Below are 18,233 nucleotides of genomic sequence, written 5' to 3' on the forward strand. Positions count from 1 at the left end.
TAAACATCTAGTAAAAAACAGCCTATCAATGCAGTTAGGGGATCGCTGAGGGACTGAAAAGAAGCAAACACAAAGAGCACAACACAGCGCAAGGGTGCCTACTAATGTAAGAGAATGTACGACCAATCTGATCATGAGGATGCAGCATTGCAGTCCAAGTAGCTACAGCTGAACAGGGTGACAATGCTGCATGAATAAACTGATGGGGAATCAGTGTTGTCACCTTGTTTAAAAAAGGCACACGCAATGGCAGGATCATCATGTATTTACAAAAAAACTGAGGATTTGTAAAGCAGGTGGATACGTTTTTAAAATATGTTTTTTTTTAATTAAATTTTATTTTTTCTATCATTCTGCTTTAAGGAATAGACAATTCTTTGTCCATTTAGTGCTCCTTTTAAGAAAAATATGGCAAGTCAATAGTAAAAAGTTCATGTACAATACGTGGGGTAATATGAAGTGAATGTAAATGCAGCATTGAAAGGGGTTAACACAGTAAAAGTCAACATTCAGTAAAGGTTTTCCAGAGAGCTGACATTAAAACGCAGGTTTCTTGTATGACGTATTCAAATAAAGGTCACAAAGATAATTTAGATGAGCATTGCAGGTTGAAAACTCCATCTATAAACCTCTTGTCAAGATCCACACATGGACTAAAACTTACAATGGTCAGAGCTAACTGGTAAACACATTACAGTACAAATATTACTGAAGAATGGAAGAATTATCTGCTCTCCTGAGACTCCCCCAATGCAGATTTCTGGTCCTTGAAGATATACCTCCAGGTCACACAGATTCTATGAGAGGCCTGCACCCACAGTGTAATTCTCATTATTTTATAGGAATTTAGAAAATGCTGGTATTAAAGAGAGTGGACAACCATCATGGAAAAGGGCCTTTCTGCCATAGAGACAAAATTACATTTACCCCTTTTCTTTATCTTAAAGTAGTTCCAATGCCTCTTTTTTTACAACAATACATCAGGATTGAGGAATTTGGCACAGTAAAGTAATCATCATACTTTGTTCAGAAAAGTAATTCTGTATCCACATCCTCCGTTTCCTGAGCAGTACTTCCCTGAACTTCCATTTTGGAAGCATGCACTAATAACATCAGTTCCATTCATTACACTACATTCATTAAAACTACATATACCACCATTCAAAGTGTCAGTGTGTATGTGTGCCCCATCTTTGAAATGTGATGCCGATGTGAGGAAGCTGCCTGTGGTGACTCGCCCTGTGATCCTCCCCAGGCAGGTACATGTAAGGGTGGCTACTGTGGGTCTCCATATAATCCTGCAAGGGGAAGAAGCAACTCTGAAGACAGAAAGCAAGGCAAGCATTCAGAATAATGTGGAGGAAAAGGAAACTTTTATAAGAAAACAAGTAACCATAAATTTGATGTCCTAGAAATTGCAGTATAAATTGCTAAACAATTATGATTTAATATGATTTTAATTCCAACCTATTCACAATCTGTAGATGAATGCATCACGCAGAAGGAAAAATTAGTCTACATTTTCCTTTAACAGCTAGGAATGCGAAGTTTGGCGTACACCTAGGTGCTAGACTCCACTGTCATTGACAACTCTGGGTCTCTACTAGAACTCAGGAGCTGATCAGCATCACCCTAGATCTTGCAATCACTATGTCCACTATGACAAAGCAATCACATGGCTTCACTTGAACAAAACCTGTCAGTGGCAGTTGCAATTCTGTTTCCTTCTATGTGCACTCAATGTGTTCTTAAAGACAACAGTAAACAGATATAAAAACACAGTGAAAGTTTAAAAAATATTATGAAAGTTTGAAAAATATTTTAAAATTAAAAAAATACAAACTTTTCTAGTATCAGAATATGAAAGGAGAATTTAAGAAAACATTATCCCAAATAAAACCTTCATTTCCTTATAAAATTATTTAAGTAGTCAAATTATTCCTAGACTTTCTGACACATACTGAGGCAGTTCAATTTCATCCTGGCATCTTAGCATCAGAGACGTCTGGCCACAAAATATTAAATCTGTAATAACTATATTATGCACTTGTTTCACTGGATACGGACTCTTGGGCTAAGTGAAGGTAGCATTCCATGGCACATTAAGGGGTGTAGTGCTGCTCACATACTGTATTGCTATATAACAGGGTGGCCATCAGAAGTATAGGGAAGAGTGACAGCAGAAAGAAACCAAGTGGGTGTTGTTTTTTTTATTGTAAGTTTTGATTTTTTTTTTAATACTCGTTGCAGCAGCATTGATTAATTGATTGATGTGCATTTATTAATGTTTTGCAATATAGTGTGCAGAGCATTGATCAAGGGTGCTCAGGCTCTTTCAATGTATTTCCCCAGCCTCAGGAGGTACATATGTGCTATTCTGGGGCTGGAGGCAGTGCAGCTGGACATAGTATCTGCTTACTGGTAGGAATTTACTGTAAACACTTCCAGATATGGATGATGCAGTTGTGTAGGTAGAGTCACCCATGACCTTGCTAAGTTATTATTATTATACAGGATTTATATAGTGCCAACAGTTTATACAGAGATTTACAACATGAGGGCAGACAGTACAGTTCCAATACAATTCAATACGGGATGAATCAGAGGGTCCTGCTTGTTAGAGCTTACAATCTAAAAGGGGAGGTCAAGTGGTACAAAAAGGTAACAACTGCAGGGGATGAACAGATGGAGAAAGTAGAAATACAGTTATTAGAAGGGTTTTTAGGGATTGCCTAAAATGGACAGAGTAGGAGACAAGTCAGACAGATTGGGGTAGGAAGTTCCATAGGATGGGAGAGACTCAGGAGAAGTCCTGGAGGTAAGCATGGGAGGAGGTGACAAGGGAGCTTGGGAGGAACGAAGGGAACGATTATGTTGGTATTTTGAGACTAGGTTAGTGATATAGCTGAGGGTAGAGTCATGGATGGCTTTGTAAATTGTTGTTAGTATTTTGAATTGAATTATTTGGGTGTTTGCCAATCAAGGCATTGGCAGAGAAGGGTAGCTGACACTGAACGGCTTGTAAGGGACGAGTGTGGGAGCAACATTTATATGTTTACATATTTCTGACAGCAGACACTTCGCGATTCAGTATGGTGGGAGTGTGGGGGGGAAGTGGGAGTGGGGGGGATGCTGTATGTGATCCAATACACAGTATATTAGTGTAACAAGACATATGGTCTAAAATGTGGACTATAGATCTAGGTTTGTTCTAAGCATGTTTGCATTTTTGTCCATTATTTTATGTCTGCCATTGTCAGTAACAGTTCCAGGACTCAGATGTACCGTCGAGCATATGTACACTCTAGACTGGCCAGCGGTTCACTGCTTACAACTGCACTTTCAATGAGTCTTTCCATAGAGAGCCCAAGAGAGCCTTCCAATATCATCACCCCCATCAGCGAGAGAGAGACCTTCATAGCTCCAGACATCCCCAGGAACGAGAGTCAGGCTCTACATACACTAACAAGTAGCCTGCAGCCTCTCTAGGATCCCACCTGGTCCCCATGCCGCATGTGTCCCTTCTTCCGCCCCTTCTTCGAGGGGTCAGTGCTGCCCCCTTGAAAAATGCCACCCTAGGCAAATGCCTTGTTTGCCTTGTAGTAAATACACCCCTGGGATGAGGTGTTCCATGTTTTCATCACTGTAGCTAAAAAAAATGCCCAAGAAAGATGTTCATACACCTTTTAGAAAAAAATGAAAGTTATATAGTGAAAAGAAAGTGTGAATGCCATTTGTCACCAAGGCAGAACTAGAGACCATTCTGTGTCATAAGTTGAGTTGTAACAGGTGAAAGCAATACTACATCTAAGGCCTGGATCACACCTTTGAGTGTTGCAATCTGCTGTGGGAAAAAAAACTCCTTTACCTTTTTCAAAAATGCAGCAGCTGAAAATTCATAGATGTGAAAGTGTCCCATAGGAAACCACGTTAAATGGAGTGTAGGGTGTTTCTGCACAACGCAAAAAGCACTAAAAAAAGCATTGGTGTTAACCAAGCCTTACTGCCGCATAGCAGGCACGCTGTGATGTCACATCCTCTACACTTTTGCGTCAACCAACAACCTGAGCTAATGTAAGAACAATATGACTTCTCAAAAAAAAACAAAAAAACCTGACAGCAGGTCTCCAGTGCAGGAGAAATAACTTGAGTGGAAAACCCACAGAAAACCAAATTCAAATTAGACATTTAAATGGTTTCCATACAAACTTGTCTATCTGACCAGGGGCGGACTGACCATTTGGAAACTCGGGCACTGCCCGAGGGCCCAGGGTCAGTAGGGGGCCCCATGAGATGCCCCTGGTAATTTTTTCATAGGCTTTTTTTAATTTGGGCAAGGACACAGGGGCCCCATGATCCCCTATTGCCCGGGGACCCCATGAGTTGCCAGTCCACCCCTGTATCTGACTGACTATGGTACATAAATTATATTGTAAGCTCTTTGGGGGAATTGGGGTTGATTGAAGTTCAACATCCTGTAGGTACATTGTTATTCAAGCTGAAAAAGACATGTCCCTAGAGCTCAACTAATAGAAAAAAAGAATGAATAAATAAATTGAAAGCCTCCATACAGTTGTGTCCAAAATTATTCAACCCCCAATGCTGTAAAGGGGTTTAGGGACTATAGTGTACATTTGGAATTGTATTCAGAATCAAATCCTACAAGGACGTTGTAACTACCCAAATGCAACTAAAATGACATCAATTGTTTATGTAATACAGTAGTAAATGGTTCTTATGTGGTTTCTTCATTGCCACAATTATTCAACCCCTTAAAGACTACCACTCTGAAGAACAGAGGTTCATACAGGTGCTTTCCATCAGGTATTGAAAACACCTGTGGATGTCACCGAGCAGCAATCAAGCATAATAAGCACCAATTAGGCAGCTTTAAAATGACTGTGATACTCAGCTCCTTCTAGACATTTACTGGTGTGGTTACAAACATGGTGAAGGCAAGAGAATGGTCCAGGAAGACAAGAGAAGAGGTGATTTCTCTTCACAGGAAGGGCAATGGCTATAAGAAGATTGCAAAGATGTTAAACATACCAAGAGACACCTTAGGAAGCATCATTCGCAAATTCAAGGCAAAGGGCACTGTTGAAACGCTACCTGGTCGTGGCAGAAAGAAGATGCTGACTTCGACTGCTGTGCGCTACCTGAAGCGTAGAGTGGAGAGAAGTCCCCGTGTGACTGCTGAGGAACTGAGAAAAGATTTGTCAGATGTGGGTACAGAAGTTTCAGCCCAGACAATAAGACGCACACTGCGTAATGAAGGCCTCCGTGCCAGAACTCCCAGGCGTACCCCCTTGCTGTCTCCAAAGAATAAGAAGAGTCGACTGCAGTATGCCAAAAGCCATGTGGACAAACCACAAAAGTTGTGGGATAGTGTTCTGTGGACTGATGAAACAAAATTAGAACTGTTTGGGCCCATGGATCAACGCTATGTTTGGAGGAGGAAGAACAAGGCCTATGATGAAAAGAACACCTTGCCTACTGTGAAGCATGGTGGAGGGTCAATCATGCTTTGGGGCTGTTTTGCTTCTGCAGGTACAGGGAAGCTTCAGCGTGTGCAAGGTACCATGAATTCTCTTCAGTACCAGGAGATATTGGATGGAAACGTGATGCAGTCCGTCACACACCTGAGGCTTGGGAGACGTTGGACCTTTCAACAGGACAATGATCCCAAGCATACCTCCAAGTCCACTAGAGCATGGTTGCAGAGGAAAGGCTGGAACATTTTGGAGTGGCCATCGCAGTCACCAGACTTAAATCCGATTGAGAACCTCTGGTGGGACTTAAAGAAAGCAGTTGCAGTGCGCAAGCCTAAGAATGTGACTGAACTGGAGGCCTTTGCCCATGAAGAATGGGCGAAGATACCCGTAGATCGCTGCAAGACACTTGTGTCAAGCTATGCTTCACGTTTAAAAGCTGTTATAACTGTAAAAGGATGCTGTACTAAGTACTAAGATTGAATGTCACTTGGGGGTTGAATAAAACTGATAATGCTGTGAGCACAGAAAAGACATTTGTGGTTATTTCATTATAACTGTTATGTTATATTTGTCTGACCTACAAGTGCCTCTTTAATGTAAATGTAAGCAAGATGACTGAATGATCAAAAGCAATGTCAAACTGGCCAAAACACTCAATTTCAGTGGGGGTTGAATAATTTTGGACACAACTGTATACAGAACCCTATGACCACAGTAACATGTTCTCAAAATAAAAACAACTGACAAAGGAACACCAACCATTGGATGATTTCCGTTATCTGCGCCTCCCAGTGAGCAACCGATTCCTTCTTGTCAGCCAGATCCCTCATCTCCTCCTCCAGCTGCCGGTTGTTGATGTTCTGTCTCTCCAGCACGGTGTTGAGCTGGCAAAAACAGCAAGTGATAAATTATATGAATTACAAAAGTAATAAATACAGAACGGCAATGAACTAAAGGTAATATATACCGTATATAAATTTTTTGTTTTGATACATATTGATACGAGAAAGATCAGATTAACTAATATGTATATTGTATACAGGCCAAGGTAAATACAAGTAACTGCACCAAAGGTGTAAATACACTTTAAACAAGCTGCTTACACACCCCACCAATAATGTCCAATAATAGTAAAATTTCTGCATAAAAGGTAAAGTTTATACTGCATCATTTTTTGCTGTCCCTGGTTCCTACACCCTTCCCATCCTTATTAACATGCTAACGGAATTTTTTAAATGGAATGTGTTTTCATTACACACCTTATTTTAGACCCAATGATGTCATCACTGGGTTTCATGGGGGCTGTACATAGCTTTCTGAAAACAGCAGACTGCCATAGGTAATGCCCACATGTGAAGCTGAGCCTCCCTTGATGGAAAGAACTGAAATCCTATGAATGAAAGGGGCAGGCCAGAGACAATAAGGCTGAAGAGGAAAGAACTGAAATCCTATGAATGAAAGGGGCAGGCCAGACACAATAGGTTTGGGGAGGAAAGAACTGAAATCCTATGAATGAAAGGGGCAGGCCAGAGACAATAAGGTTGAGGAGGAAAGAACTGAAATCCTATGAATGAAAGGGGCAGGCCAGAGACAATAAGGCTGAAGAGGAAAGAACTGAAATCCTATGAATGAAAGGGGCAGGCCAGAGACAATAGGTTTGGGGAGGAAAGAACTGAAATCCTATGAATGAAAGGGGCAGGCCAGACACAATAGGTTTGGGGAGGAAAGAACTGAAATCCTATGAATGAAAGGGGCAGGCCAGAGACAATAAGGTTGAGGAGGAAAGAACTGAAATCCTATGAATGAAAGGGGCAGGCCAGAGACAATAGGTTTGGGGAGGAAAGAACTGAAATCCTATGAATGAAAGGGGCAGGCCAGAGACAATAAGGTTGAGGAGGAAAGAACTGAAATCCTATGAATGAAAGGGGCAGGCCAGACACAATAGGTTTGGGGAGGAAAGAACTGAAATCCTATGAATGAAAGGGGCAGGCCAGAGACAATAAGGTTGAGGAGGAAAGAACTGAAATCCTATGAATGAAAGGGGCAGGCCAGAGACAATAAGGCTGAAGAGGAAAGAACTGAAATCCTATGAATGAAAGGGGCAGGCCAGAGACAATAGGTTTGGGGAGGAAAGAACTGAAATCCTATGAATGAAAGGGGCAGGCCAGACACAATAGGTTTGGGGAGGAAAGAACTGAAATCCTATGAATGAAAGGGGCAGGCCAGAGACAATAAGGTTGAGGAGGAAAGAACTGAAATCCTATGAATGAAAGGGGCAGGCCAGAGACAATAGGTTTGGGGAGGAAAGAACTGAAATCCTATGAATGAAAGGGGCAGGCCAGAGACAATAAGGTTGAGGAGGAAAGAACTGAAATCCTATGAATGAAAGGGGCAGGCCAGAGACAATTTGGTTGGGGAGGAAAGAGCTAGGTGATGCTGGACATCCACTATCCAGGACATGAGGTGGACTCTCATTTGTGGCAGCTTCTAATGCACACTTGGGGAGCTCATAGTGTGCACTGAAATCAGAGCAAGCAATTTTAGTATAGGAGTGGAGCCGGTACAATGAGCGAGACTGAAGGAAGACTGGAGTTCCACTTTAAAGCTATCATCAATCTTTTAATTTCAAGTTATTTATGGAAATTTCTTTTAATGATGTGATATGTTCTTGTGGTTTAGTGAGGAAACCAAGTCATTGAAACAGAATCTTTTCTCCCACATAATACAAAATCAGAACTAATTACAATAATTACATTGTATTCAACATACAAACAGAATTGTTTCACCAGTGAGGAGAATATGAGGATACCAATTAGGCAATTACAGAATACAAACAAAAATAGTAAATTAGCCCTTTCATGACCTGATGCTGAACTCCAGGCAGATAGAAGTCACCATTGAATGCTAAGTGTTTATTGAAAACCATGTAATGTATTTAATTGCAGTTTAGCAGAAGTTTCTGCATTTGATGTGATTAATTCCTCTTGTAAAGTAAAGGAAGGGCTTCTTCTTGGGGACAAGTAGGTGTGCTCAGGGGCGGACTGACAACTCATGAGGCCCCCGGGCAATAGGGGATCATAGGGCCCCTGTGTCCTTGCCCAAACTCAAAAAGCCTATGAAAAAGATACCAGGGGCATCTCATGAGGCCCCTGGGCAATAGGGGATCATAGGGCCCCTGTGTCCTTGCCCAAACTCAAAAAGCCTATGAAAAAGATACCAGGGGCATCTCATGGGGCCCCCTACTGGCCCCGGGCCCTCGGGCAGTGCCCAAGTTTCCAAATGGTCAGTCCGCCCCTGGGTGTGCTGCATATTCATATGCTGTTATGGTGGCCAGGTTGCATTGCCTAAATGAAAAGTCAGTTCACCAGGATGGATGTGCAGTCTGAAAGAGCTGTGTAAATCTCAGGACTGGATGAATAGAAATTTGGTTGGTAAAACATCTGACATATATGTATTACAGAGAGAAAGGCCTTGCTTCCCATGCCTCCCCATTGGTCCCCTATTGAAATTGGTCGCCTTTTTGACAAAGGTCAACTTTTCTTTGTAACGGCTAATATTGGCATTAATCTCTGACTCTACTGATCATTTTGACATGTGTTTTTTGTTAAAGGAAACCTTTACCAACAAGCAGTACTCTGTAACCGGCTTGGACCCTTTTCACCAAGAAGGGGAGCCCGGGTCCAGCAGGTGATACTTGGAGGCAGCCCCAGAGCAGTGGTTCATGGACTTCTAACAGGTGGTTTTGAGACCCGAGTTGGCTCCCAATTCCATAGCTACCGGCTGGGATGACAATGCTTAAGCTGCAGGACTTTTTCTCAAGTTGGGTGACCGTGCATGATATGATACTGGGAGCAGGGCATGCAAAGCTATTGCAGTGAGACTGCTGCAAAGCCACTGCACACTGACAGGTGAGAGGAGTCGGGGGAGTAGGTGGATGAAAAGAGATCCTCATCCCTGTCAAAACTCATCCAATGGAAATGTGTGGGGGGAAGGGAGTTGGCCTCAAAGATAGGCTGTACAGGTTCTGTGATATTGAATGGTGGTCCTGTGTTTGAATTGCCCACTTTAATCTCCAACCCTGGCATAGAGAGAAGATGGAGATGGTAAAAATAATTACCTTATCAAGTTCATTGGAGAGTTTCTTGTTTTCGTCGGACAGGAGGGCCCGCTCCCGTTCAAACTTCTGCTTAATCTCCGCTTCAAACTCTTCTCTTTCACTTTGACTGAAAAATAAATGGCAGAAAGTTATTCAGTGTTGTAGATATTGTGTGATCAGCCATTCATTACAATGGAAAGCTTCCTAAGCAGCTTCCATAAGACAACAGACAACACTTGCAGTTCCACGGATTCTAAACGCCGAGATACTAATCGTTTGCTGCATTATAACCTGATAGAAAGCCTGAGGTAAATCAGAATTTAGCAGACACACATTACAGTATATATTTTTTTTATATTAATATGTACTTCTCTGCAAAACTTTTTTTTTGTTTTGGATAGAGTGGTGGAGGGTTGGACCCTCTGTCAATGTTTTATTTCAATCTTTGTCCCTGTTGGGGGGATTCACCCGTTTGTCCTGGTGATCAAGTGCACGAGAGGGAAAATTTGAAATGTTACAGTCGTTCCTAGAACAAGAGGTAAGGGGAAATCTTCCAACAAGGGCCATTGTCTTGGGAGACATGAAGCGAAATCTCCCTCATAGGAAAAGTAAACTAGCAACGATTAATCTTGTGCCATTGCTACCCAAAAAAAAAAGTTTTGGCTAAACATACAATTTAATTATCTATCATGGCAGGGAGGTGGGCATCTATTTTGTTTTATTATAAACAGCACTTCAGAGACAGTCCTCAAGCAGCCAGTGTGCCCGCTAATGGCTGTGAACTGAGCCATCATTGGATGGTTGGTTTGCAGACACAGTGTATAAAGCCGACCTGAGCAGCTCTGTACTATGTGATTGCTGTAATGACCAATCACAGCAATCACAAATGTAAACACTCTACTTTTTGCATTGCAGAACCCTCCCCTTCCTTTTACAACAGAAGAAAGGGAGGAAGCAGAAACTAATGAATGAATAGGTCCTTCACACATTTGTTCCAGATAAGTGGCAGCAGAATTGAGGTAGGAGGGGGTTTGATTGTGGGATTGTTTTTTCAAACACAAAAAAAGTTCTAGCTAAAAAAAAAAAAGAAAAAGATAAATACATAAAAATGCATATGGTTACCTATTGCATGAATGAGCAAATGTCAAACTATCAAAGCACTGGAAAATGGCCTGGTAATGAAGAATATATACAAGCTGGTACTCAAATGGTTAAAGTGTTTAGACCTGTCATACTTGAACAACTAAAACTGATTTGAACAGGCCAATCACAACTTTTTCTGCAAACGATGCATGTCCTACCTTCTCCAGCCTCCCATTGGTCCTTCAGTACAATAGGAGAAAAGGGAAGAGGCAGGACAAAGCTTTTTTTTTTTGCTTTTTTTTTGTTTTCAGGAAACTTGGAGCTTTGCATATAACTACAGCTGCCCTCATCTCTGGATCTACTCATTTATTTTCATCCCCTTCTCACTGAAGACAACTTGCTAATTGTATGTCAGGCTTGTGATAGGTTCACATTAAAGTACACTTAAAGTGGAACTTCACTCTCTCAATCACCATTTACTATTTGTATTCCTTATGGTACTAACATTAGTAAATAGATAGGAAAGTATACCATATTTACTTGTTTTTACCTTCTTTTTTTTACATTTCTTCAGTTACTTCCTGGTTTCCAGGCCTAGGCACATGATGTCATACATCCCAGAAGTCTTCAGGAGGGTTTTTCTCAGATAAGCACACCCTCCTGCCTGCATGACTAAGCTAAGGGCAGATGGATTCCAGGAAGTAAATTCTACATGAATCATCTGCTGTTACTCAAGATAGCCATAGCCAGAAATGCTAGGGGGTATTTATCAAAGTGATTTCTCAGCAAAATAAAGCATGGAGATATGGGTGGATGGGGGGAATTTGCGTTGATTAATAAAAATGAATTACATAGTGTTTTTGATTTGTGGTGCTCAGATGCAGTGTAGTTCCTCTTTAAGTAGACTTTTAAAGTAGTGTATTTTCCTTCTTGCACCCTCCGCTCTGACCTAAGTATCCCACTATTACCCGGTGCATACACCAGAGGCCTGCAGGATTGAAGTGAGGATGCTTCTAGGGAGGAGGGAAAGATAAGTGTACCTTGTTTGAAAGTGTTTTTATTCTTTAAAAAAAAGTTTTTAGGAACCTTCTTCATACCAAACATAGCTTTAAAGGTATTTGGCTGATACAAGTGTTGGGCAGTTGTATAAAATGAACCTCGTTTTTGGATGCTAATGGATATTTTATGAGCTGGAGATTTGAGGGCAACCCAAAACTGAGATTGAGAGATGAAGAAAAGCTTAGCATGTATAAAACAAAGACATGCCCATTGGAATTTGGCAAGTGTTGGACCCATATAGAGTAAGCTGATTTCAAGGTGTAGAAAAAGTTTAGCTCCCTTTTAATCATACTTTAAAGTGGTTGTAAACCCTTACAAATACCCATTGTCATAGGTAATACACAGAGATGACACAAATCCTCCTCCAAGTTGTACCTGTTTATCTGCTCTCTTCTCTACATCCATTATAAGTGCAGAATTTACACAGGCTCTCTCAACTCTGAAAAAGCAGGGGGCAATGAGCTGAAGTCACAGTCAGTGAGAAGAGCTCTGAGTGCTGATTGGAGGAAAGGGACACACCCTATTCACACAGCACATAGGAACAAAGATAGGGCTGTCAATCACAGGCTGTGCCCACCCTTGTCACCATTATTGCTCTTGGTGTCAGAAAAACTGGTCAGAAGTGACTCATGCAGAAGAACAAGGCAACAGACAGAAATGACACTTAGTGCTCTGGATCGAGACAAGCACACACTATGAGGGATATGCTTAGTTCATATTTCATGTCTGCGGTTTACAACTACTTTAACATCTACAACAGAAGCAGACAGGTGTGCTCTGATCTATAGCATCAAACTATTTGTTGGCTCGGTTCCTCTTCTAACAAGCTTTAGTTCGAAATGTATTTCAGCTACTGAAGGGCTTAATGTGCACAGTGCAGGCATAAAACGAACGGTCAGAGCAAACATCCGCATCAAAGCCTCAGCCTTTATGCTTGCTGTATTATAAGACCTTTAGATGTGTTTAGACATAAATCTCTCTAGTTAAAATAAAATAGACATTTGTGGATTTGCAAGCAGACAGCTCAGAACTTTATACTTTCCCTTTTTAGGATGGATCAAGAGGCACAAACAGATGCAGCCAATTCCAGATTCGTCAATACAAATGTCTTTAAAAATGATAGAAACAAACTGCAGAGTCCCAGAGAGGCAGTCCTATTATCTTATTTTATTGGCATAGGGTAGTTAAGTTCTGCACAGCAAGAATGGACAGCATATCTATGAGATAGTAGTGAACTAGTTAACATGAATTAGTATGGAGCAATTACCTGCACAAAGTTGCTACAACATTTTTCAGGCAAATATTGGTTGCATCCAATGAGATGCAGCTACTGTTAAGGTATTCTGACAATTGCTGGCGCTGGTTGTCATTATACAATAGCCCAGCAGTCCAACTGCTCTGTACAGTGTATGGCCAGACTAAAGTGGTTCTAAAAAGTCTAAAAGATTTTTTTTACCTTAAACCCAAAACCAAAAATGTAATATATTGCAGTTTACCAATCTTTAGATACGGTGGCTGCTTCAGTTTTGGGGGGGTTTTAGGCTTTTTTCCCCCCCTCTGTTTTCACCTGGTGATCTGACCAGTAACACACCTCCTGTATTATTGACAAACAACTCTGGATGAATGAACACACGGGGCACATTTGAACAGCAGCATTATCAGTCTAGGAGTGGGGGAGTGTTAGATGTACTAGCAGATTTAGATACACTAACAAAACTTAAATTCCCGGTAAGGCAGTTCCAGCAGTTTTTTTCCTTTTGGGATAAAGGTTTTACATTAATAAATAAAAGTTGACCATTGTAAGTATGCCTGTCAGTAGTAAATGGTTTGTCTCATCCCTGTACCTAATACATCTGCAAGAGAGCTTGTTCTTTTGAAAACCAACAGACTTATAGACTTAATATCCAGATCACCCGGTGAAAATAGAAAAAAAGAAAGCCTTAAAAAAAAAAAAAAAACTAATGCATCACATCTAAGAACTAGTAAGCTGCAATATATTAAATGTTTGCATTTTTAGGTTTAATACCACTTTAATGCATTCTCTGAGGTAAAAACTACCTGTCTTACCCACCCCCAACTCTGCAAACACTTACTTGGCTCCTGTCACTGCTTAAGCGCTGTCTCAGCTCTAGCACTACTCCCCTCATTTCCAGCTTTGTCACTGCACAGGAAAAACTGAAGGAAGCAGAGCCATAAGGTCCTGCTGCCATCAGTTGAACTCCTGTGAGGAAGGATTGGGGAGCTGGCTTATCGGTGCTGTGTGCGTCTATGAACGCACACAGCCTGGCTCAAGAGCATGCATGCACAAGTGCCTCCTTAGCACCCAGCTTGCTAAAGAGGCTCCCAAAAGATGGAGGAGTGGACAGCGTTGGTGTGGGACTGCCAGAAAAGGGGGGATCATATTGCACAGAGTGGGTAATAATACTCCCTTTTTTAGTTTAAACAAAAAACTATATCCTTTGGTACCACTTTAACACTTAGGGGACCCAAAAAAAGATACTGTCACTTGGGAAGCCTGGAATTATAATACACCGACACCTACGGGAGCATTTTCTCTCCCTTAGTTTGAACCTAATTAATTAAATTGTATCTCAGGCCAAAAAAAATAAAATAATAATTTATATATATATATATATATATATATATATATATATATATATATATACATACATGCACACACACACACACACACACACACACATTACAGTGCATCTCCGCAATATATAACACTTGCACATTTCCCAATGTTTTATGCCTTTGAATGTCATGCAAGTGCAGAAAAAAATAAATCTGCCATTTTTGTGGACCAAATGGTGTTAGCACTGCCCAGTTATCTTTTGCCAAATTACTCAGACCTACCTACTCTCCCTTATGTGAAACATAAAGGCTAGTCATGCTTTTTTATTGAACAGATATAACAAAAAAATGTTCAATGCTAAATTCAAAAGACTAAAGTGGAGCAAAAAAAGAAAAGTTTATGGTTAGGGTCTATATACATTTTAAATAAATCCTGAACACTTAAGATACACCAAGCGTCCTGTTTGTACGCAGTGTATATGCAACTGTCGGAGTTCCTGTGATGGTTCCGGGGTACTTTCTCCTCCATATTTTCATGCAGCTGCTACCAGTGATGAGTCCCGAGAGTAAGCAGAATTCTGAGACTTCATGCAGCCTAAAGAAGATTTGGGGGGAGGAACTTCTAAGTGCAATGCCTTCACATCAACTGATCTTTGGAACCAGGGAACAGAGATATGCAATATTTATTCCTTAGTTCTCCTTTAGGCAGAATTTCCAATTTTGCTGTGAAAAAGCTATTCCCAGAGGTCAACTAACAACACTGCAAGGAATCTATTACCTGCATGTACTGCATTGTGAAGCCCATCCTTGGGTTCTCACCTAACCCTTTCCTCCCCTTCCATCCCGCTGCTCTGAAAGTTCCCCTGGCAGTATTGTTTGCTTAATTCTTTATTTTATGTGATTTCACCACCAATCTCTACATCATTACAGAGTGAGTGCAGAGTTTGAAGGGGCAGAACAATTATCCCTGTATTCAATATGCCCTAATGCAGCCCATACATTCAACTTTTTTGTTCAACCTAAATGTGAGAGTACTACTTTAAACTCCACACAAAACTATCCCTTGTACCTTTCCCTCCGTATTTTGTCCAACTTGTCCTTTAGGATCATGGTCTCCTTCTTGAGGGTCAGCTGTTGGCTCTCAGCTTCCCGCAGCTCCTTCTTCAGGCTCTTAACTTCGGCAACATGCAGCGCCTCGCGCTTGGACAGCTCCTCCTCGTAGAACACACTCTTCTTCTCTAGGTCTGTCCTCAGCTTGTTGATTTCTTGCTGCTGTTCTGAGTTTCCAAATCCTGGAGTGCGGCCTGTCTGTTTCTGGAAGGAGGAACAAAATATAAACAGACTGAGAATTTTGCAGGTAAAGTCATGGATCAGCTTCTGGCACTGCAAAGTGTGGCAGCAAAACTGTCATTTGCTGCACAGGTTCTTTGGGCAAGACTGGCTGCGTAGTTAAAGTGTTCCTAAACCCCAGACCCTGCATTCGCTATATCTGGTCTCCCACAGTACACACAACATGGAAATGCAATTATGTTAGTAAATATAAACTGCTAAATACATTTTCTCATCAGCAGTTAGAGCAGTCTTATGAGTTCTATCAGTGTTCAGCAGAGCACTGGTTAATGTTTGTAGGAGGAGTTCTTTCTGCTTTAGGAGGATGTGAAACCCCTGACCTCTCTTTGGACAGTTCTGATTGGCCCTGTGCTGATCACATGCACCCTCTGAAGAAAAAAAAACCTCTCTAGCAATACACACCAAACTGGGCATTTGCATGTGACTACAGGTTCAGTCTGTATCAGGAGGACATTTTAACAAGAGGAGGGGCAGAGAAGAAAGGATCACACATCCTTTTGACACAATGCAGAGGAATAACCCCTTAGGTCCCACAGTGAGTATAACAAGCATGCTTTACTGTATATACAGACTGATTTTACTGTTGTGGGTTTAGTAACACTTTAAATGGTTTTGTTGAGAAGATACGTCTGGGCAAAACTGCTGTACATCACTGCAATGCATGCACATTTTCCTGCATTTCATCTCTTTAAAAATGCTGCAAACAAGGAAAAATACTTGTTGATCCAACGAGAAATCCAGCAAGCTCCAAATTTCCTCTGCACTGTGCTGCATTGAAAACCCAAGCAGTGATGTTAGCACCACCAGGTTCATCTTTAGACTACAGAACACCTTCCCTCAATGGTAAGAAAATAAGTGTGTGTTCTGTAGTTCTAACTCTTCCTGTCTTAGGGTGGGCATGCTGCTTCTCCATAGATATAGTGAGTGATAGTTGTCAACCTGGAGTAGGAAGTGGGTTTCTGGCAAGATCTACCAGGTGAAAATATAGGGAAAAAAGGCCTTTAAGTGGAGCTCCACCCAAAACGGGAAGTTCTGATTTAAGGACTGCTCCCCCGCTCCCCATTAAGGATTGGCACCTTTTGGGGGTAGGGGGAGCGGGTACCCGAATTTGACAGGTACCTGCTCCTACTTCTGGTCCGATCGCCTAGGTGATCGGAAGCGGAAGGTATCCTCCCTCCCTCCCTGTAGGCTTTTGGGACACGTCCCAGAAGACTACAGGACCATTCATGAAGCGCAACATTTCTCGTGCATGCGCAGTGGGTACCCGGCTGTGAAGCCGCAAGCTCTCACAGCCGGGTGCCCACACTGAAGATGCTGGCCTCGTGGAATACAGGTCAGACAGGACACACCGCGGGACCGAGGGACAGGCAAGTGGCTGTTTTTTAAAAGTCAGCAGCTATAGTTTTTGTAGCTGCTGACTTTTATTTTTTGACAGGGTGAGTGGAACTCTGCTTTAAAGAAAAAGACGAAATTCAGCCACCACTTTTTGGATAGAGTAAGGAAAGCTCAAAACACCCTTCTATTATATCCTGTACATACTATATATTATACTGCATACATGTCTGTTTCCACCATCTGGAGGAATCTGCTCACTGTATGGAGATATTCTGCAATGCCCTATAGGTCCATATCAAGGAAAGTGACAGCGGATGCCTCTGTCAAAACCAGACTCTCTGCTGAGGGGCTGATCGATGACAGATGCTCTTACAATTCTATGAATTATTTTCACAAACTATCCCATGCTGTGTCTTAGCATGAGACATCTATGAACTCAGCATAATAACAGTCAGCCTGACATCATCTGTGTATTTTTGCACCATTCCTACAAGATCTGTTCAGACTCTATAGGGTTTCCTCCATTAAATCCTTGTATTTCAGCACAGAAATATGTTTCAAGTTGAACTCCAGCCTTCTTTCCAGTCTTGCACAGTTGTACCGGCTCCTCTCCTGTACTGAAATTGCTTACTCTGATTTCACTGCACACTGCGAGTTTCTCACAAGAGACATTAAAATCCGCAGCAAGTCAGATAGAGCCTGCCTCATTTCCTGGTTGGAGGACGTCCAGCATCATCTAGCACTCCTATATCTCCTAGACCTGCGTTTTCAACCTTTTTTCAGTCAAGGCATCCTTTAGAACTGTGCATAATCTTGCACAGAGCAGGTAAGAATAACATGTTTGTTATTTTAGAACAAAATTATTTAAAGTGGTTGTAAAGGCTCAAGTTTTTTTTTTACCTTCATGCATTCTATGCATGAATATAAAATAATACCTTCTTTGTGCAGCAACCCCCCCTATTCCCCCAAATACCTACTCAAGTCCCATCTCATTCCAGCGATGTGCAGGAGAGCTTCGGCTCCTGCTACTGTCAATCACAGGCAATGAGCCAATGAGGAGAGAATGGGGGAGGGGCTGAGCCACATCTGTGGGTGAATGGACACACAGAGCAGCAGCTTGGGTGCCCCCCATAGCAAGTTGCAGGAGCGGTGGCAGGGGACTCAAGAAGAGGAGGAGGCTGCCCTGTGCAAAACTGTAGGGAGCAGGTAAGTATAACATGTTTGCTATTAAAAAAAAA

The 18,233-nt window shown here is 41.7% G+C and overlaps 1 protein-coding gene across 5 annotated transcripts in view; it reads right to left on the bottom strand.

Moving 5' to 3' along the window:
* Positions 1 to 18,233, bottom strand: part of CDC42BPA (CDC42 binding protein kinase alpha) — a 364,329-nt gene that overhangs the window by 69,929 nt on the left and 276,167 nt on the right. For all 5 annotated transcript variants that reach the window (XM_089685105.1, XM_089685106.1, XM_089685108.1 and 2 more), the window contains exons 15-17: positions 15,380 to 15,624; positions 9,613 to 9,718; positions 6,255 to 6,379 (exon numbers count right to left, since the gene is read on the bottom strand). In XM_089685105.1, coding sequence (XP_089541231.1) covers positions 6,255 to 6,379; positions 9,613 to 9,718; positions 15,380 to 15,624 — 476 coding nt within the window. The remainder of the gene's footprint in view (positions 1 to 6,254; positions 6,380 to 9,612; positions 9,719 to 15,379; positions 15,625 to 18,233) is intronic.

This window comes from Staurois parvus, unplaced genomic scaffold, assembly GCF_062004578.1.
Source record: "Staurois parvus isolate SC_StPar_1 unplaced genomic scaffold, SC_StPar_1.0 ptg000362l, whole genome shotgun sequence".
NCBI classification, from domain to species: Eukaryota; Metazoa; Chordata; class Amphibia; order Anura; family Ranidae; genus Staurois; species Staurois parvus.